Source organism: Elephas maximus, chromosome 3, assembly GCF_024166365.1.
Source record: "Elephas maximus indicus isolate mEleMax1 chromosome 3, mEleMax1 primary haplotype, whole genome shotgun sequence".
In the NCBI taxonomy this organism is placed as follows: Eukaryota; Metazoa; Chordata; class Mammalia; order Proboscidea; family Elephantidae; genus Elephas; species Elephas maximus.
In genome coordinates this window covers 200,024,098-200,044,315 of record NC_064821.1, presented here as the reverse complement: position 1 = coordinate 200,044,315, position 20,218 = coordinate 200,024,098, and the positions used below count along the sequence as shown (strand labels likewise).

The 20,218-nt window shown below is 49.3% G+C and overlaps 3 protein-coding genes across 5 annotated transcripts; 1 reads left to right on the top strand and 2 right to left on the bottom strand.

Moving 5' to 3' along the window:
* Window positions 1-413: 413 nt before the first annotated feature.
* APOA2 (apolipoprotein A2) lies at window positions 414-1,408 on the top strand. Its single transcript, XM_049876035.1, has 3 exons — window positions 414-465; window positions 798-930; window positions 1,291-1,408. The coding sequence occupies exons 1-3, from the start codon at window positions 414-416 to the stop codon at window positions 1,406-1,408; spliced, it is 303 nt and encodes a 100-aa protein (XP_049731992.1).
* A 2,391-nt stretch (window positions 1,409-3,799) lies between these two features.
* FCER1G (Fc epsilon receptor Ig) lies at window positions 3,800-7,394 on the bottom strand. Of its 2 annotated transcripts, none has more exons than XM_049881045.1 (5): window positions 7,245-7,394; window positions 5,161-5,252; window positions 4,793-4,825; window positions 4,321-4,341; window positions 3,800-4,158 (listed from the first exon to the last, which is right to left on the bottom strand). In XM_049881045.1, the coding sequence occupies exons 1-5, from the start codon at window positions 7,291-7,293 to the stop codon at window positions 4,096-4,098; spliced, it is 258 nt and encodes an 85-aa protein (XP_049737002.1). In that variant the 5' UTR covers window positions 7,294-7,394; the 3' UTR covers window positions 3,800-4,095. The 2 variants fall into 2 exon arrangements, with proteins under 2 accessions (XP_049737002.1, XP_049737003.1); XM_049881046.1 differs by having other exon boundaries at window positions 5,161-5,330; window positions 7,245-7,375.
* A 553-nt stretch (window positions 7,395-7,947) lies between these two features.
* NDUFS2 (NADH:ubiquinone oxidoreductase core subunit S2) lies at window positions 7,948-17,628 on the bottom strand. Of its 2 annotated transcripts, XM_049881043.1 has the most exons (14): window positions 17,490-17,628; window positions 16,702-16,808; window positions 13,134-13,324; window positions 11,372-11,492; window positions 11,025-11,137; window positions 10,663-10,737; window positions 10,396-10,473; window positions 10,193-10,278; window positions 9,797-9,916; window positions 9,207-9,336; window positions 8,832-8,927; window positions 8,572-8,655; window positions 8,376-8,433; window positions 7,948-8,186 (listed from the first exon to the last, which is right to left on the bottom strand). In XM_049881043.1, exons 1-14 carry the CDS (start codon window positions 17,582-17,584, stop codon window positions 8,149-8,151), a joined length of 1,392 nt encoding a protein of 463 aa, XP_049737000.1. In that variant the 5' UTR covers window positions 17,585-17,628; the 3' UTR covers window positions 7,948-8,148. The 2 variants fall into 2 exon arrangements, with proteins under 2 accessions (XP_049737000.1, XP_049737001.1); XM_049881044.1 differs by lacking the exon at window positions 16,702-16,808 and having other exon boundaries at window positions 17,490-17,572.
* Between the last annotated feature and the right edge of the window lie 2,590 nt (window positions 17,629-20,218).

The window sequence follows — 20,218 nt, the reverse complement described above, 5'->3', positions numbered from 1 at the left end:
CCACTAAGACCCACACCCCTACCTCTCACCCCACCACCATGAGTCCCCATGTGTGTTTGTTCTCTCCTCCCCCACTTCTCCAACTTGTTTACTCCAACATTCGCCCCTGCCCCACTGGGCCCCTCCATAATCCCTGTCACCTGACAGGGGGTGGGGAAGCAGACAGGTATATATCCACTGCCTCTGCGGCCAGGCCAGGCACAGACATCAAGAACAGAGACACTGACTAGGTAGGGTAAGTTAGCAGGAGGTGTGGGCAGTATCCAAAGAGGGCGGGGTTTTAACTGTGGAAAGGGAAGGAACCAGGTTGGAGTGGAGACCTAGGTAAGGAGATCCCTGGAGAGGTGTTGAAGACCACTGGTCTTCAATGCCTCCCATCCTGTTCCCAGGCCACCTTCCCTACCGCTACCACCATGAAGCTGCTTGCAATGACCGTGCTGCTCCTCACCATCTGTAGCCTTGAAGGTGGGTACGATATGGAGAGGGGGGCCTGCAGAGGAGACGGTGCTGATGGTCCTAGCTACCTGTTTGTCTGTTCTCCTATGCCCAAGTCTGGCAACTTCAGGCTCAAAGGGAAGATTATTCCCTCTCTAAAGCCCAGAAAGCCCACCCAAAGACCTAGAGCTGGACATCTGTTTGGGGGAAGGAGCTGAGAGCTAAGACTGGGTATTGGCAGAGGGTATGGCAGGAGACCAGGACTCGGTAGCTGTGAACTCAACTTAGAAGAATGTGTGTGTGTGTGTGTGTGTGTGTGTGTGTGTGTGTGTGTGTGTGTGTGTGTGCCTGCGCGCATACAGGAGCCTTGGTTCGGAGACAGACGGAGGAGCCAACTCTGCAGAGCCTATTTTCTCAGTACCTCCAGACCATGAGCGAGTACGGCAAGGACCTGGTGGAGAAGACCAAGGCCCCAGAGCTTCAGGCCCAGGCCAAGTGAGTTCCAGGGAAAGGGTTCAGGGGCTATAGAGAGAAAAATGGGAAGATGGGAGGTCTCAGGGAGGATTGAGCTCAAGTGTGGGGGTTAGGGGAGATTAGGCATAAATAGAAGAGAAAACTCCTTTCATGACCCGATAGATCCCACTAGCATCATGGACAGTTGGGAGCAGCAGAAATGGGGCCTTGAATTTCTATTTCAGCATCTATTCCTCTGCCCTATTGAAGGTTTTGCCATGCCAAAATGGACCAGGCACTAGAGTTTGGGGACCTGGGTCAGTCTGCTCTGACCTCCCTCCAACAAGGCCCTTCCCGTACCTAGGGTCCCCCACACTGACCTCTAGTCCCTCACATTTCCAGGGCTTACTTCGAGAAGACGCAGGAGCAGCTGACACCCCTGGTCAAGAAGGCTGGAACAGACCTGCTTAACTTCTTGAACAAGTTCATGGATCTCAAAACACAGCCTGCCGCCAAGTGAGGTGTCCAGACCCTATAACACTCACCAGCCAGGCCTAGAGCCCGTCTCTCTACTCACCCCTCTTTTCTATAATAAATACTGAAGAATCAAGCTGTGAGCCTGGTGTGTTTTAAGGACTGGGGGAGGTAGGAGAAGTGGGGGAGGAGCAGGAGGAAGGACAAAGAGAAATATGATTCTGATTCTAAAAGAAGAGGGACTTTGGTGTGGGGGTGGTGGAGAAAGGGTTAAAGAGACTAATGGTAGAAACGACAGAGTGAGGATGCCTGTGATCCTTCATTCTTTTCCAAACCCACGAAGTCTCTCTACAGGCCTGGGAACGGCTTCTGTCATGGAGTCTAAAGAGTTTTGCATTGAACATGGAACCACGAAAGGAATGAAGGGCTCACAAACCGAATCCCTAGACTCCTAGGGGTCACAGGAAATGAAGATACCCCTCAGAAGTTCCTCTTTGCCATTTTATGAAGAGAAAGCTTCCAAGAAGTGAACCCACAGATATCACCCAAGATCCTCCCTCCCCTTCTGAACTCTTCTGCGCTTCCCCTTCCCACAGTAAAAGGAAAGGCCTGGGTTTACTCTTCTCCCAAAAGGTGCCCTCATTCCTCCACTTAAAACCTCTCAGCTAGACTCCCTGCCTGATGAAGACCCATTCCAAATCCCTCCCCTGCTAGAACTGGCCTGGAACTATTAGTTATCAGTGGTCATTTAGAGGCCTGACATGTATCCAACTTGGTAGATAGGTGGGACTACAGAAACTCTGGGAGCTCAATTAAATCCAAATGGAATGGAAACCAGGCTAGATTGATGTGAGAAGGGTCACAATCTCAAAATGTAGGGCAAGGGAAGTGAAGCATTTTCTGATTAAAGCTTGCTCCCACTTTACCTTTAAGACAGCTGCTTCCCTGCTTTGGCTCATTTCTCATATCTGATCTGAAATCACTATTCCTCCACCCACTGGAGACAGCTCCAATTACTTCCCTATACTGACCAACCTCCTCAATCTGGTCTTCAAGACTGTCAACAGTCATGATTACTTCCCTCCTCTTCTCTTTCCTAATACCTTTTTTTGTGTGTGTGTGGCAAAATGTCTGGGAACAAAGAGATACTAGTCTGAATCCCAGCTTTGTCACTTGCAAGGTGACCTTGGGCAGCTTAATTAACTTCAAAGAGCCTGAATTTCCTCACAGGGTTAGTGGGATGATCAAATAGTACAATGAGCTGGAAAATACTTTGAAAAGTTTAAGTCACTAGGCAGTACAAGGTATTGGCCAGCACTGGGGGTTGGCAGGGGTAAGCTTGTAGATGCTAGACTCATTCTGACAGGGCTCCTGGGTCAGAGGCAGGACTGGCAGCATCTGATGGGGTTCAGATACTTCTAGGCCATCCTGCCTCCTAGCAGAGCTGGGAACAGGACAGGCACTGACCAGAGGGATTCCCTGGCCACCTGCCCAGGTGCTCAGAATTGACATCCCATCTGGATCGGACTTGTTCCCCTTTACCTCACCCAGCCCCATCCCTGTCTGGCCTTCTAAGGCCCCTCTTGCCCCAGGGTCTGCTGAAAAATCACTGTTCCCATAAAAACTTTTATTAGGAGCTTCACACAGCCCTCGTCACACCATCTATCCTGCATGTTCGCTTTTTCATCTATGCTAATTCCCGTATGCATGTACATTGTGAGCTGTCCTCACACTGCTCCCCGAAGTCCATTCTAACCTGGGTTGGTGACTACTTAGGGAACGCAGCCAGACTCCCTCACAGCCCAACCTTGGCTTAATTGCCAAACACAGAAGGCCAACCTGGGCATATAAATCATTTTTTAAGTTATCTAATGTCTTCAAAAAAACCTAGGTGGTGCAAATGATTAACACACTCAGCTAACTGTTGACTAAAAGGTTGGAGGTCCAAGTCCACCCAGAGGCTCCTTGGAAGAAAGAACTATAGATCTACTTCCAAAAAAATCAGCCTTTGAAAACCCTGTGGAGCACAGCCCTACTCTGACACACATGGGGTCTCTGTGAGTCAGAATCAACTGGGTTTTAATATCTCCAAATGTGCCTAGACTCTCAACACATCACTGCCTGTGCCAGCTCCATCCCAGGTCACCTGGGGAGTTGAGAGTCTTGCCCCTCCCCCAGCCACAGTCAACACTCATCCCTCATTCAAACAAAATAGCCCAGAAGTCCATTAGCCTATGAGCTCTGTGAAGTCAGGAACTGAGTCTGCTCTACTCAGAATTGTATCTTCGGATTGAAACAGCAAATTTTTCATGATACGTATTTTCCCACATTAAAAAAAAAAAAAAAGTAGATGCGTGTAGTAAGAAACAAATCTGTATCTTCAGTGTCCAGCCTACGGCTTGGTAGAGGATGAATGAATATATGGGAAATGAATAAATGAATAGAACCCAGACCATGTTGGCTTTATTGGAGGAACTGTCATGGCATTGCTTAGTAGAAGTTGAAGATGGGGAAGAAGAGAAGAGTAGGACAAGGGGGCAAGACTAGAATGTTAATGAACAGCATTTGGGCATAAGTCTTTGAAAGGGAAGAGGTCCACTGGTGAACATTAATGAGGGGCAAGCGTCATTACGGGAGTGGAGTCAGGTGGCATTAACTGTGTGGATGCCAACCACATACGCTGGGAGGTGGACTAGGGACAGAAGGATGTCCCCGATGGTATCCATTCTAAAGCTACTGTTGCGGTTTCTCATGCTTCAAGGTCTCATAAGTCTCCTGGGTCCGGGTGCTCAGGCCCTAGAGATGGGGGTCAGAGGATGGTCAGAAGTTTGAGCCCATCCTAGAGCCCCCACCTACCCCCACAGACTCCACCCCTTCCAAAGATCACTCAATTTTCCACTCTTTTCTGCTGACTTCCTGGAACTGGAGGTAGTGGTGGTGGGAGGCAGATTCACTCACCGTGTAAATGCCATCTGTCTTCTGTGGAGAAAAAGGGGACAAGGCATTAGAGACCCACACCTCCTTCAGGGCCCTCCAGCACATTCTTCCCCACCCAGGGAGGTATCTGGCCAGAGATGGCTATCCCCCTTGAGCTACAGGGTGCACACGCGGATGCCCTGGGACATAAATGAATATACACTTGCCTATATGGCTTTTTTTTTTTTTTATATGGCTACAAGGACACATAGACACACAACATTCAATTCTCTCATATACTTATTGTCACCCTGCTCTTGATTCTTCCCTATGACTCCGTTAGGAGGTAGGGTGGGCGAGGGTGAGGTGTGAGGGGAGCCTCTGAAGGGTAACAGATCAGCACCTGACATATATGCCCTCTCGGAGGTTAAGAGGCCTCAGACCCTGAGGCTAGAGTCCACGAGGGCTGAAAGTCTGAAAAACAACTGACACCCCGGGGTGGGAGAGTCCATACCTCATGGCTGACTATTGCCTTTCGCATCTGGATCTGGGCGGGGGGCGGGGGGGAAGGAAAGGAAATCAGTAAAGGGGAAGTTAGTGGCCCATCCTCCTGCCCTCCAAATGCAAAGGGAAACCAAAAGCACCAAACCTGATGCCATTGAGTCAATTTTGACACATAGCGACCCTATAGGACAGAGTAGGACTGCCCCACAGGGTTTCCAAGGAGCAGCTAGTGGATTCAAACAGCCAACCTTTTGGTTAGCAGCCAATCTCTTAACCACTGCGCTGTGGGGAAACTCTTATTCCTGCTCCTCAAATCCATGCTACCACCATCCTCCCACTTCCCCTTCCAGCCCTCATCCCAGTCTGGCCCAGCCTTACCTTGAGCCGACAGTAGAGCAGAGTGAGAACAATACCATACAAAAATAGGATTGCATCCAGGATATAGCAGAGCTGAGGCTCTCCCAAAGCGGCTGAGGGGATAGAGGTGGCCATGGGGTATCAGGGCATCAGGGAGGATCTGGCACTCAGAGGAGAGACGGGAAAGGGCTCTGGGAGGTAGGACAAGGTCTGGAGGGGAGTCCTCTGGGGGAAGAAACTGCCTTCCCCTTTGGACTCCTATTTCTCTTGCCCCTCCCACCCCCATCCCCCACGGTCCCTCCAGCCCCCTTCTCCCCACTTTGGGGCAGTCTCAGAAGTGTGAAAGGTTCTGTTGCTATGGAACTTATATGTACCAAGAGTCAAGGACTTCCCCCTGAACCCCGAATCTTCACTTTCTAGTACTGTGGGTTCCTCAGGCACCATTGAGTACTTCGCCCCCCTCAAGGGACCCATCTGCACTCACTGGGCTGAGATCCAAAACCTCAGCCCAGAGGGGTAGAGTGTGAGGGAGGCAGTGACAAATTTCAGCACAGAAACCACAGGAGTGTCTCTGCTAAGTCCTGTGACCTGTGGCTGAGGGCTGGACAGGAAGGATGTGTGCTGGGGAAGGGAGAGAGGGCAATTTGTTATTGGTGGTCATCTTGTAGCCCAAGCTTCATCTTTTCTGTCTCCTCACAAGACACTTAAATATGTAAAAATGAGGGGTCTGCTTTCCTAGGTCTTAAGAGATACCAAAGTTTTGGGACACAAGGCTGGGGGACTGTCTTAGCCCAGCTCAAGGAAATGACCACAAGTTCTGTGGATTCCATCTCCCGCTACCCTGCTCTGTCACTCATTTACTCATTCTGGGTCTGAGAGGGGAAGTTTTGTGTAATTAAAAAAATCAAGTAGGGTTTGGACTCCAGAGGTTGCTCCTGGCCCCTATCAGAAAGCTTCATGGGTGTGTAACTGGTGTCTGTAGAGGACTTTTTAGTCTATGACACTCTTTCACACACGATATTGCATAAATCTCAAAACTACCCTGAGGAAAAGATCATCACCATTTTATGGATGACGAAACCAAGGCTCGGAAAAGTTAAGTAACTCATTCAGGGTCACAGAATTAAGTGGCAGAGCTGGAACTCAAATCCAGGTTTTCTGTCTCCAAAGCATGTGTTTTTTCCGTTATGCCTCATTGCCCTTGCTCCCTCCTCATCTCATTGCAGCAAACTGGTGGCTAACTGAAGCCTTCTGCCTTCATAGCTTGGCTGGTGGAGCTCCCCCCCCCCCCGCCGCCCTCTTTCAATTTCCCCAGTTTGCCCGAAGTTTACGAACTCTCCCCTCCAGGACCCAGCTGCCACCACCCCCTTCAAAACACAATGACACACATGCACACACACACACTTCCAGCACAGACAACCCCAACAGCAAAAAGCGAGGGTTCTTAAACAGAGTGACCGGAGCCTTAAAGCCGCTGGGACTTTCCCATTTCTGCCTTTCTCAGCTGATGCCAAGGTCTCTAGAGGGCATTTTGTGCTGCCCCACTCTTATATGAGCATATTGACAGAATGGTGTTGTGATGACCCACAGAAGCAACGACCGACCCCGATCGTGACTTGCTTTTCTTGACCATCCTTGCCTCACTCCCAAGCACAAGGACAGGCCCTTGACTTCTTAAAGGGGACTCTGTACTACTTAACCAGCTAGCAATCAGCTCCCAATGGACAAGGCCATAGGTATCCTATGTGAAAATGCTGATCATGGGGAATGGAGCATTGCCCCAGAGCAGACCTTCATGTCACACAACTGTCCCCCTTCCCTGCTAAAACCGAAGTCTCAGAAGTCTATCAATCCTTAAGAGAGTAAAGTAAGGCTGGGATCGGGTAAGAAGAGGACAAGAAGAGCTATGATAGGAGGGAACTACGAGACTTTAGTGCCCTGGATGGGCTGGATAGGACTAGCCTCTGGGTCTCGGCACCCACCTCAGCCCTGTGCCTATCTGCCCACTACCAGTCTTCGTGCCTGTCCCTCCCTCAGCCCTTCAACACATGCCCTGGACTCCCACCCAGGGGCCCAGCTCACTGTCCCTCACCAAACCTTCTCACCTGCTTGTCCAAACAAAAGGAATAAGAGCAAGAGCACTGCTGAAATCATCTTGGGCAGGGGTCTGGGGGCCGAGCTGCGGCGGGCCGGACGCTCTGACAGCAGTGTGCAGCTGTACAGGCTCAGCGAGCAGTTCCCTGACCACACAGTTCCCCCCTTCCTGCCACGCCTTCCCCCTCGCTCTGGCCCCTTCCCCTTCCTGCACTAAGAGACGGGCGGCTCCCGGAAGGGCCAACTAGGGGAGCTGGAAGGTCTGGTTGCTTAAGCCTCAGCCCTTCATTCATCAAGGGCCTTAATCGGTGAAAAGAGGTGACTCTCATGCTTGGGGAAGGCTGTCTACATCTGCCATCTTTCATTCCACCCCTGTTCAGAGATGTATCTGTGATGAATTGCCCCTCAAAAGTGTCTAAGACCCCACTATAGCCCTTTCCCTCCCACCTGGAACTTTAGCCCATCTTGATTTAAATACTTTACCAATCTGTGTACACAACCAGAGGGTTTGGACAGAGGAAGACTGAGGAGAAAAGCAGAAATGCGGAATGGAGAAGTGGAAAGCATACAAGTCAGAGAAGGGGGTGGGTATATGCAGGAAAAATTGGAAAAAACTAAGTCTAATAGAGAAACGGAGGGTTGATAGACACTCTGAAATTTCCCATCAAAATGAAAGATAATAGGGTTCTAAGAAAGACATACCAGAACTTTGAGCATAGGGGCCGCAAGGCGGCTAATTTATTATCACTTTTTCCTTTTCTAGTACACACACAGAAAGCCTGACAGCTAAGTGTACAGGTACGTGTACACGCACACACACATACACACACACACCCATTTCCAACTATGACAAACACTGCTGAGGAAGTTGATAGGGAGCGGACAGGCGGCGAAGATCAAATGTTGTTTCCCTGCTCACCGATCTACTTCTCCAAACACAATATCTTGGGTACCTAGGAGGTCAAGGGTTGGAGAAAAAGCAGGCTTACCAAGGATTCAGAACCCATACCTGTGCCTAGGAGACTGAGGACTTGAGCCCATGCCCATAGTGTATGCCAAACAGGGAGGTTTCATTTCTGTCCCCAACGGAAGTCCCCAACCCCCTTGTCTAGGACACCTCTCCTACACAATGGGCCTTGTACCTATGATGGCAACGACATCCGCCAACATGTGTCCCTTAGACATCTTGTCCAAACCAGCCTGGGGAATTGAAATAGCAACAGTGTTAGGCAAGATTTGCAGGGTAGGAGAGGAAGGCGAGCTCAGAAAAATTTAACCAAGGTCAATAAATGACTAGATTCAATTATTGGAGCTGGAATCACTGGGATTGATTCTTACCAAATGGGCAAAACCAGGAGCCTTGATTTTGCATCGATAAGGGCGGCTGCTGCCATCGGATACCAGATACACGCCGAACTCACCCTGTCCGAGAAACAAGATTGGCTGCCCTCATTAACAGGAAGAACATTCTTCTCCTTCTACGAAACCTCTCCCTTCACCCTCATGTCCTCTTTCCCACTGACAGACAAGCATTCATCTGAACGCCTACTTCCAGTCACCCACTCCACACACTGTCTTTTTCCTTCTTCTCTCCTCACCTTAGGAGCCTCGATGGCAGTGTATGTGGCACCTGGAGGAACTTGGTAGCCCTCGGTATACAGCTTAAAGTGATGAATCAGTGATTCCATAGAAGTCTGGAAGGAGAACAAGGGGGCGTCAATAAGGCAGATACATACTACCTCCTGAGCCTTCCCCAGCACAGAGAATAATATCTAGGGAGGCTGAAAACCTACACATGAGTCAGTGAGTAGAAAAGATACAGAGTAAGAGAGGGAAGCTAGGGGAGGTTAAGAATCTTACACAGTTAATTCTTTGTAAAAGTAAAACTGAACAGCCAGGCCTAATCCAAGGATATGCCTCCCTGGCTGTGGGCCCCCTTCTGAGACCCCACTTTCCCTCTCCCCACAGCCAACCTTCATCTCTGCTCGCTTAGGAGGAGACACCTTGGCATCGTCAACCTTGATCTCCCCGGGAGGCATCTTGTTCAGACATTGTAAGATGATTCGAAGGGACTGACGCATCTCCTCCACCCGACACAGGTACCTGAAATAGATGAGACAGACTCAGGACAAGAGAGGGTCAGAGACTCAGATGCAGGGCAGGGAAGGATGCCCTTTGGCCAAGCTGAAAAAAAGTTAGGTAAACTTTTCTCATCCTTTTCTCCTTAGTACAGCGTATCTGCTTGGCTTGGCCACCGAGGTAAGTCCTACAGTCTTCTGATTCTACTCTTGAGTCCTCCCCCAAATCCTCGCATTTTCTCAGACTATGCCCTGTGGTTATTTCCCTCTGTAAATACCCTCTTAAACAAAGAAAAACAGGGATAATGTAAGGGCAAAATAAAGATGTCATGTATGTGGAGGTGTTTTGAAAAGCAACCCAGTTTAATATACACAAGCACGCCCATAGATACTGGGAGGTAGAGTAGAGAAGAAAGTGGGCAAAGAGAAAAGCCAGGCAGGGGAACATAGCTTGACAGTGAGCTGGAGAATCACCTGGGCCTTACCTATCATAGCAGTCCCCTCGAGACCCAATAGGAACATCAAACTCCACCTGGTCATAAACATCATAGGGCTGAGTCTTCCGCAGGTCCCACTGGATACCTGAGCCCCGGAGCATCACCCCACTGTAGAGAGTATAATGGGAACAAGGGCCACATTCCACCAACCAAGAAAGGAGACACACTCTCCTCTTCAGTCCCGCCTTTTCCCTCTCCCACATTCAGGGTGTGGGATAAAAACAAAGAGCATGAGAAGCTGGGTGGCACACATTCCTGAAGCCAAAATATTAGTCTAGAACTCCCCCACCCCTCCCCTCAACTACAGTCCCAACCCTAAAGAGGGGGCCAGAGCTAGATATCCTGGGCGACAGGACCCCAAGAGAGGAGTGTCATTCCCCACACCTGAAACCATAGTTAAGTGCGTGCTCTGATGTTATAACCCCAATGTCCACTGTCCGATTTTTCCAGATCCTATTGTTGGTCAGCATCTGCGGGTGGAGAAAATTGGTGTGGTAATGCCCTTCGTATCAGGGTACTTCCTTATTTCTTTACAAGTGGGGACTAAAAACAAAAAGAGAACTTCTTCCCACCAACTCCTATCTTACCTCCTCCACTTCATCAATCCGAAGAGAGAAGTTCTTAGAAAACTCATAGATGTCATCCATAAGCCCCAGGGGTAGGTCCTACAAGTCAAATGGAAGATAACTGTGAGTACAGCAGAGATGCCATTAGGGAGCTTCAGCTGAGTCTCCCCTCCCAGAGCCACAGGGAAAAACCAGCCTTTGAGATTCCACCAACCAGTGCTGCCCTCCAGTGGCCACAGAGAATACAGGCATGGGCTGAAAGTTGAGGGAGCCTGGGAACCTGCTCACCTGGTGTACTCCTCCAGGCCGGATGTAAGCAGCATGCATTCGAGCTCCAGACACTCGCTCGTAGAACTCAAACATCTTGATAGGACACACTGGGAATTAGTGACAAAGTCCTAGGCCCCTAATTATACAGTATTTCAACAACACGGTAGTCCACTCTCCTACCCCCTACTTTCCTGTGTCCGACCAACCCCTCCTGACACAGAGTTCCGAAGAATATGACCCGGGTTATATTCTACACCTTCTCCCCACAAATGTCCTCCCTGTGTTCTCTCTCTTCCTCTCTTTTAATCTGTTGTCTCCTCCATACCTTCTCTACCTCCTGTACTTCCTTCCCCATTCCTATCAGTTCCTCTCTCTCGTACCTTCTCCCTTTCTTCAAACATCCAGAAGAAAGGAGTCATGGCCCCAATGTCCAGGGCATGTGTGGTCACAGCCATGATGTGATTCAAAATCCGTGTGATCTCCCCAAACAGCACTGAGGAGAAGGGAAAGCAAAAGTGAACAAAAGGGTAGAGGAGCTGACAGAGACGTTCTTAGAAAACTCAGAGACGTCATCCATTAATTCCAAGGGGTTGGTCCTAGAAGCTAAATGGAGGGTGACTGTGAGTTCAGCAGAGATTCTACTATACTTGGATTCAATGCTCCTAAGATGGGGTGAGCACTGTGCTGGGCTCACAATGGGCTGCAGGAAGAAGGGGACAAGGCGTACCTCGGATCCACTGTGCCCGTGGTGGAGGCTGGATATTAAGCAACTTCTCCACAGCCAGTGAATAGGCCTGTTCATTACACATCATGGACACATAGTCTAGCCGATCAAAGTACGGAAGGGCCTGGGAAGAGGGAGGAATCTGGGTCACACCTAACAGACCCAGGAGGCCCCAGCCTGGCTGCTGAAAGCCTCGCTCTCAGTGGGCATCAGGGGTTGGTGCTGTGGAAGCCTTGCCAACTTCAGAAGCCATAGCAAGATAAGGCGAAACATCCCCAAACCAGTAGTATTAAGCAGGTCAATGTTTAACAACCAGCTCCCCAAAGGAGGAGGAAAACTCCTGATTTGTCATGTTTGCCATTTCCCATGGTGAAAACGCTCCCACCATGACTGATTTTAAGCTACCAACCTTACATAACTGAATGTTGGGAAGAGTTGGGACAAGATGTGCAGTAGCACAGCGTTATACAGTATTTTTACCGTACAGAAAAAAGAGCACAGCACAGTAAAATACAGTACAATTAAAAAGCGATGCATTTCAACTACTTCATACCTTTGTTTTTAATATAATGTATTAAATTATAAATTTACATAATTTAAATTTTAATAACGGCTGTGTTTAACAACTCACTCACAAAATTCCCGAAATGTAACAATCGGCTCTTGCAAGCCACTATGAGCTGGCTCTAGGACAGCACTGCCAATAATTCTCTGACCCAGTTGACTCCTCTGCCAAAGAAGAGGACCTCGGACTTCCAAGTCTCCTTCTTTTCTCTTATGTCTCTTAAAACTGAGATATTGAACAACAAAGGGAAAGGGTATCAGACTTAGGAATCTTGGGGAGGAAGGGATTTAGGGAAGACAGAGCACTGAGAGGGATGGAGTGTGTTTCTGGTAGCAGTGATTGGGAATGACTTCTTATCCCCCAGAATACCAAAAAAAAAAAAGTCCTAGCTCTCTGCTAAACCAGCTTCGGCTTCCAGGAAGGAGGTGGAGCTAAGATGCTCCTCTTTGGGACAGCCTGTTCTTGTCCTGATGTCATTATGACGTGGGATAATGCTACAGTGCTTAACTCCATGGACTCTGGGACAAGAAACCATCATCGCCTGGACTCTGTAGGGGAATCACACTCTCGCCACTGTGACGAAATCCTAGTCTAGTGACTAAATTCTAACCCCACCGTCCTCTGTATCAGGACTTCTTTCTTCACAAAAGAAAGAAAAAACTTCAGATTCTTATCCCGGACCCAACTCCTTCAAATCTGACCCACACCATTTGGGTCACACAGTTCTGAACTCAGCAAACTCAGTCATGAACCTTTCCCAGTCACTCTGACTCATTCGGTGCTTCAAAAACAAACTTGGACAGTTAAAAGATACAACAATCAGCCGTTAATCCTACAGCACTGACGTCTCTCTCCTCCTTCCCCTCCTCCAGGGACACCAAATTTGACGCACTAGTATAAGAGCAGAGAAACTGAGGCAGTAGGGTAAGGATAAAGGGATCAGCCAAAAGTCAGCCTGAGAAAAGCTGGGAGTGTAGCTCCAGCTCCAAAGCAATGCCATTGGATAAACCAAATCCAGATGACTAAGCGCCCCCTGCCACCCCTTCCCTAGCATCCTCCCAAAAAGACTGTCCCAGTGACCTCAACAGGCTGCTCCCCTCAACATCCCCCTCCCCTGGGGTTCTGGGAACAGCAACCGGGCAAAGTCTCAGGATAAAGCATGCCTGGATCCTGTCACCAGGCCCCTGTTCACCCCCACACCTGCAGATAGGTCTTGTATTCAATGAGCTTCTCAGTGCCTCGGTGCAGCAGCCCGATGTGCGGGTCACATTTCCGCACCATCTCCCCACTCAATTCCATCACTAGTCGCAGGACTCCGTGGGCTGCTGGGTGCTGAGGCCCGAAGTTCAGGGTCAGGTTCGACACCATTGTGTCCTTCGGAGGGTCCATATCTAAGAAGTGGGAAATAGTCCGGAGCTAAATGGTCATTTCCTTGGAAATCCCCCAAGAGACAGTACGGAGTTAGACTCTCCCTACAGATCTTCCATTTAACGATTTAGTATCTTAATTCTATTTTCATACTCTCCAAAATAACCACAAAGAAGATCATTAGATGGGACAAAGGGAAGGGAAAGCTAAGCTTTCTGATGAAAGGGACCATAAATCTCTCTTTCCGTGTCTCCCAGAATACCTTTTTAATAACAGTAATAGTTAACACTTACATAGCCCTTCTGGCGTAGAGGTTAAGAGCTACGGCTGCTAACGAAAAGGTTGGCAGTTCAAATCCACCAGGCACTCCTTGGAAACTCTATGGGGCAGTTCTACTCTGTGCTATAGGGTCGCTATGAATCAGAATCAACTCGACGGCATTGGGTTTGGTTTTTTGGTTTATATAGCCCTTATTATGTGCCAAGCACTTTACTTAAAGTAATTCTCACAACATTCATGTGTTTAAAAAAAAAAACAAAACTGTTGCCATCAAGTAGATTCCAGCTCACAGCAACCCTACAGAATAGAGCAGAACTGCTCCATAGGGTTTCCAGGGCTGAAATCTTTATGGAAACTGACTGCCACATCTCTCTCCTACAGAGCAACTGATGGACCCGAACAGCCAACTTTTCGGTAAGCAGCCGAGCACTTAGCCACTGTACCGCCAGGACTTCTTATACAAGTAGAAGGTATTATTATTTTCCCATTTTATTGGAGATACTGAGACCAGAGAGGCTAAATGACTTGCACAGGATCAGAGATCCAATAAGAGAGCCAGGATGTGAATTCAACAGTTCGGCACCACGGCCCATACTCCTAACCACTAAGATATACTGCCCTCCAACGTATCTGATGAATGTCCAATTAATCAGGAAATGTACACTTAATGCTTACTACTACAAAGTGATAGTAAAAACTTGCCCTCAAGAAGCTTACAATTTAATTGGGGGAAATAAGTATATGTGAAAAACTAGCAATCCAGGTCAAATTTATAAGCTACCAGGTAAGCGGCCCGGAAACTCTGGTGCTGTAATGGTTAAGAGCTACAGCTGCTAACCAAAACGTCAGCAGTTTGATTGCACCAGGTGATCCCTGGAAACCATATGGAGCAGTTCTACTCCGTCCTATAGGGTCGGAATCAACACGACGGCGATATTTTTTGTTTGTTTTAAGCAAGTGGCTTAGCCATTAAGTGTTTAAAGGAAAGAATGAATATTGTGAGGACTCATGGAGGTAGGATCTGAGCTGGTTCTGAGTACAGAGAATGACTCAGATAGGATGAGGGAAGAAAAGGTATTTCAAGCTATGGGATCAGCATATACCATGTCTTAGAAACAAGGAAGTAAGTACCTGTGGAACTCACATCAGGGCATCCCAAGGGGCAAAAGATTGGTGTTGGGAGATGGGAGGAAGCAGTGGTTACATTATCTATATCATTAACAACAGTTAATATTTACAAAGAACTTATCATGTGCCAGGCAGGCACTACGCTAAATGGTTTACACTTCATCTCATTTAATCCTGACAACAATGCTGTGAAGAAGGTACTTCGAGCGCTGGTAAATGAATTTCACATGAGATTTGAAACCAGAGCCCATCTTCTCTGCCAAAATTCTTCACCATGGGTTTCAGAGTCAGACAGATCTGAGTTCAGAACTGCCTGTGTGTCCTTGAGCAAGCTTAAATCTTCTTGCACCACATTGTTGCTGTTGTTAGTTGTCGTCTAGTAGATTCTGACTCACAGCAATAACATGTGCAGAGCAGAACTGCTCCATAGGGTTTTTAACGCTGTGACATTTTGCAAGCAGATGGCCAGGCCTATCTTCCGAGGTGCCCCTGGGTGGGTTTGAATTGCCAACCTTTTGGCTAGTAGTCGAGCACTTCACTGTTTGAGCCACCCAGGGACTCCTCCTAGTACCATAATTTCTTCAAAATTAGAACCACTTTCACTGGGTTGTAGGAATGATGACGTGAAATAATGCACACATCGACACTCAGCACACAGCGGTAAGTACTAAACTATCGTTACCGTTAAGTTATTGAAAGGTGTCATGGATTGAATCGTGTCCCCCAAAAATGTGTCAACTTGGCTATGTCATGATTCCCAGTCTTGTGTGACTGTCTACCATGCTGTCATCTGACGTGATTTCCCTATGTGTTGTAAAGCCTATCACTACGATGTTAAAGAGATGGATCAGTTACACTGATGAGATCTACTAGATCAGACAGTGTCTTAAGCCAATCTCTTGAGATATAAAAGGGAGAAGCAAGCAGAGACTTGGGGACCTCATACCACCAAGCAAGCAGCATGGGGAGCAGGACATGTCCTCTGGACCTGACATTTCTGAGCAGAGAATCTCCTAGACCACAGGAAGATTGATGATAAGGACCTTCCGCCAGAGTCAACAGAGAGAAGAAAGCCCTGCCCTGGAGCTGGCGTCCTGAATTTGGACTTCTAGCCTACTAGACTGTGAGAGAATAAACTTCTGTTTGTTGAAGCCATCCACTTGTGGTACTTCTGTTATAGCAGCACTAGATGCCTAAGACAAAAGGTAACTAGAAATGCCTTTGAAGGTTTTTGAGAAAGAGAATAAATGGCAGGGTAAAAGGCTGTTTGGGGAAGATGAAGGCAATGATATTGTATAGAATAGTTGGAGAGGTGCAGATTAGTGGCAGGAACCCAGTGAAGAGGCTCCTAAAATAATCAAGGTCTAATACAAGATGAATCTGAACTAGAGTGATGGCAATGTGCATAAAAGGGAGAGATGACCAGATGTGAAACTTTATGAAAGAATCTGCATGGATGGCTTGGTAACTTATTGGACATGGACATAGAGGACAAGAGAGAGAAAAGAGCCATGGATGACTAAAAAGTTTCAGTCCTGAGGGATAAGGAGAATGATGGTGCTGATTATCAAAATCAAAAAGTCAAAATGAAGAGCTAGTTTCGATAAGGGAAAATGGTTTATATTTAAGCAGGTTTCATTTGGGTGGCAGTGGGAAACCACCGTGTCCAGAGAGGGAGTTGGAAGTGTGGTATTGAACCTCTGGGGAAAAAAATGAAGCTGAAGATTCAAATTTGGTAGAGACTTGCTGGTATTGGCTGGAACTTAACCTTTCTTTTCTGCTCAGACTGCCCTTCCTTTCCTTCTCTACCTGGTATATACCTATCAATACTACTGTATATGTTGAATTGGGTGGCGAAAGAAGCAAAGGATGGGGGCTAAAGCTTGCCTAAAACAGACAGCAGCAACTAAAAACGACAAGAGCCCCAAAGCACTTAAAAATCTGCCTAGGGCAGGGATGGGTGTGGGTTGAGGCGGCAGCTCTAGGCACTCACCATTCCAAGGTGGAGGCGCCCAGTGGGCTGTTTCCTTGGTGGGGTACATGACAGCTCCCCCAAACTGCTCTGCCCATTCCACATCTGGCTGCCACTGCCGAGCACCCCTGGAGAGTTAAAGACAGACCCAGATAAACAGCCTAAAGAATAGTTTCTCTGCTCTCATTCACTCTCCTATGCCTACTGGTAAACAAGCTGGAACCCTAGGGGCTTCATTTCAACTAGCAACTTATTTCTGGAATCACCTAACCCATCACCCTTGTGCATGCAAGATTGGGGATCCTAGCTCTTTCATATTCATATTCCCAACCTGGAGAACCTGAATGCTAGAAAGGTGCTTATTCAAGGTCAACCGACGACTGAGAAGCGGGAGTGTGTGTGTGGCATGACCAGCGAGGTGCACCGGGGCCAACCAGGGACCCTAGTTTGTGTTCCTCCCTTATACTCCTTCATGCACGCTTTCCTCTTCTCCCACAGTGTTCCAGTCTCTAAGGAGACTTTTCACCACTAGCACCCCGCCCCCTCGTGATGGGGGTTGGGAGAGACAGCAGGGCTTAAGGAGGGAACACTACCACTGATTTCATCCCTGGCAGAACCAGCTCAAGACCCTCTTCCCTCCCTCAGCCAGACTGGGCGCCACTGCATCCTGAATTCCGAGACTTGAAGCCTGAGCGCGGGGTCACAGATCTGGGTCATTTTTTCCTGGGGGGTCACGGGGCCTATAGAATGTCCCAGATTAGAGACCTTAGCCTTGGGGAAACCGCGACGATCGTTGTCGTCTGTCTCACCTGCTGGGCTGAATCAGCAGTCGAATCCCTGCCCCCGGCCGCAGCACCTGGGCCGCGACGCCCCGGAGGCTGCAGAGAGCCCTCAACACCGCCATCTTACTCCCGCTGCAGACAGCGCGAAGGAGAACCGGGCGGAAGTGGCTCCTGCGCGCCTCCTTGCAGGCTTCCCTCCTATTGGTACAATGGAGCCGCCCTCTTGAAAGCTGGCGGTGTCGCCGACCGCGACAGGACAACTTCCGGGATCTGTGCCTCTGCTTCACTTTAGCTCAAATAGCTGTGACTGCCGTCATCTTTACTGAGGACAGTTCTTCCCGTCGCTCCTGGCTGGCTTGTCAAGGCATGAGCCAGCGAAACTTGCCACTCCTGCCAGGGACAACGACGCGCTTCGGGCTCTTATTGCTGAGCCCTCCTGTGTGTACCTTAGAAGCTGCCTTCATGCAGCTTCCCCGACTCGCAGTCGATCGGGGTTCCCTTCCCTAATGTCTTCTGCCTTGGCGGTCTCTTGCTGGTGTTGTGCTCTCCAGCAGTGTCTAAACCCTGCCCTTCTGTAGTTGTTGTTAGCTGCCGTGGACTCCGTCCGACCTACGGCGACCACATGTGTTACAGAGTAGAACTGCTACATAGGGTTTTCTTGGCTGTAATCTTTACGGAGGCAGTTCGCCAGGCTTTTCTTTCGTGGCACGCTGAATGGGTTCAAACCGCCAACCTTCGGGTTAGCAACCCAGGTTCCTGCCCTTCTAGGGTAACCCCAGGCTTTCCCAATTACCTCCCCACCCCTGAATCCAGAAGATCCCAATCCGGGAAAGCCACACCCTTTGAATTTCCGGATGTCCTGAATCAGGTTAGGGAAAGGGGGCCCAAGTGGGGCTAGGCGGTTCTTAGCGCTCCCGCCAAACCAAAAAGGAGTAAGAATAGAGCACCAAGGCCACGAGCATTGGTGGATGGGACTGCCTGCCAGGCTGTGGAGGAGCCACCTCTCCCCAGAAGGAGGAGGGGAGGTCCCCTATGGGTGACCCTGATATCTGTCAGGCTCCCTGAACTTACAGAATCACAGACCCAGGAAGCACGCTTAGAGATGCCTCACACGCAACTTCCATATTGGGTCAGACTCTTTTCCCTGACTTCTTTTTGACCCTGCCTCTGTCCTGGGCAGTGGCCAACAGCATAGAAATGTAGTAGCACCAGGAATCTGATACCAATTTTGTATGGGAGAGACAAAGAGCTTTCCAACCTTGGAGGCCAGTTCCTTTTCTTTCCCTCTACCCTCCAAGCCCAGCTCCAGCTGGGCCACCCGTTGAGTTTTTACATCTCTTCCCACCCTGAGCCTGGAAAGAGGCCTTCCCTAGATCTCCCTCAGACAGGATTTCTGGGACACAGCCCACCAGCAGCACAGAAGGGTGGGACACATAGACCAGGGGAGTGGCAGAAACGGAATTCTTAGCTGCAAAGAAAGAGGGGAAAGTCAGGCTTCTTGCCTGGAAATGCGAACCATACCAAAGGGTGGGGCCAGGGCACTGGCTTCGGGAACTGACCAGGACCCAGGGTAGACAGGGCAGCCTCTGCAGAGCCAAGGTGGAGATTCAGCCCCCTTAGCCCACTTATTCCCCACCCTTCCCACGGGCTTTCTCTTCCTCCATGGTAAAACCAAACCCAGTGTCGTCGAGTCGATTCCGACTCATAGCGACCCTATAGGACAGAGTAGAACTGGCCCCATAGAGTTTCCAAGGAGCGCCTGGCAGATTTGAACTGCCCACCCTTTGGTTAGGAGCCACAGCATTTAACCACTACACTACCAGGGTTTCCCCATCCAGGCTGGACTAGGGCAAAAGAATGCAGTCCCCCCACCCCACGCCACCCCACCCCCACCATCATATTTACTATGTCCCTACCATTTACTATGTCTTTTTTTTTTTTTTATCCATCGTAGGGACATAGTAAATGTGATGGTGGGGTTGGGGTGGGGTGGGGTGGAGGGATTGCATTCTTTTGCCCTAGTCCAGCCTGGGAGAAATCAGAATAGATTCTGGGCTGCTTAGCCCTGGGGACAGCTTGAGCTGGGACTGGGGTGAGGGCTCCTGGGGGCTTCCTGAGACACTGCGTCTTTTGTGCCTTCTCCCTGCTGCCAATACCCCCACACACATTGCTGCTGTGACTCTAAGGCCCTTTGTCTCCCACTGCTTAGTCACTTACTCACCCCCTTTGTCTTCATCTCAGATGGGGTGGAAAGGGGCAGTAAGAGCCCTCTGGGGATAGCTCCTCTTGCCCCTGCCTCTGCTTGTCTCCCATCCCTTGTCTGACTCCTCCAGTCCTAGCACCCTCAACTTAGGATCAGGGCATGTGATGGGTCTGAGAGCCTTGGGGAGGGGGGTGGCACAGGAAGTGATAGGCACCAGGGCAGGTGTTAGTGACCTGAGCAGGAAGGGAGGGGAGAGGAAGTATTAGGCGGATATGAGGTAGGGGACAGGAGGTGACAAGGCAGAGAGTGAATAGGGGGATAGGGGGAGCTGGTCCACCTCTGTCAGGGGAAGAGACTGCTGACTGCACTCTCCTTCCTGGGGATTTCCTGGGGAAATGAGTGGCCATGGGGTGGGGTGAGCAGAAATTGCCCCTACTTCTGAAGCCTTGGAAACCCTGGTGGCACAGTAGTTAAGTGCTAGGCTGCAAACCAAAGGGTCAGCAGTTCAAATCCACCAGGTTCTCCTTGGAAACTCTATGGGGCAGTTCTACTC

What these genes read in the sequence shown, in the direction of transcription:
- APOA2 (XM_049876035.1), top strand. Translation starts at nt 414, where the DNA reads ATGAAGCTGCTTGCAATGACCGTGCTGCTCCTCACCATCTGTAGCCTT. An exon ending in CACCATCTGTAGCCTTGAAG is followed by an intron (nt 466 to 797) that starts GTGGGTACGATA and finishes GCGCGCATACAG; the next exon opens with GAGCCTTGGTTCGGAGACAG. An exon ending in GAGCTTCAGGCCCAGGCCAA is followed by an intron (nt 931 to 1,290) that starts GTGAGTTCCAGG and finishes TCACATTTCCAG; the next exon opens with GGCTTACTTCGAGAAGACGC.
- NDUFS2 (XM_049881043.1), bottom strand. Translation starts at nt 17,584, where the DNA reads ATGGCGGTGTTGAGGGCTCTCTGCAGCCTCCGGGGCGTCGCGGCCCAG. An exon ending in AATACAAGACCTATCTGCAG is followed by an intron (nt 11,493 to 13,133) that starts GTGTGGGGGTGA and finishes CCCTCTTCCCAG; the next exon opens with GCCCTTCCGTACTTTGATCG. An exon ending in GGATGTCGTTGCCATCATAG is followed by an intron (nt 8,187 to 8,375) that starts GTACAAGGCCCA and finishes TTGACCTCCTAG; the next exon opens with GTACCCAAGATATTGTGTTT.
- FCER1G (XM_049881045.1), bottom strand. Translation starts at nt 7,293, where the DNA reads ATGATTTCAGCAGTGCTCTTGCTCTTATTCCTTTTGTTTGGACAAGCA. An exon ending in AGGCAATAGTCAGCCATGAG is followed by an intron (nt 4,342 to 4,792) that starts GTATGGACTCTC and finishes TTTTCTCCACAG; the next exon opens with AAGACAGATGGCATTTACAC. An exon ending in AGACAGATGGCATTTACACG is followed by an intron (nt 4,159 to 4,320) that starts GTGAGTGAATCT and finishes CCCCATCTCTAG; the next exon opens with GGCCTGAGCACCCGGACCCA.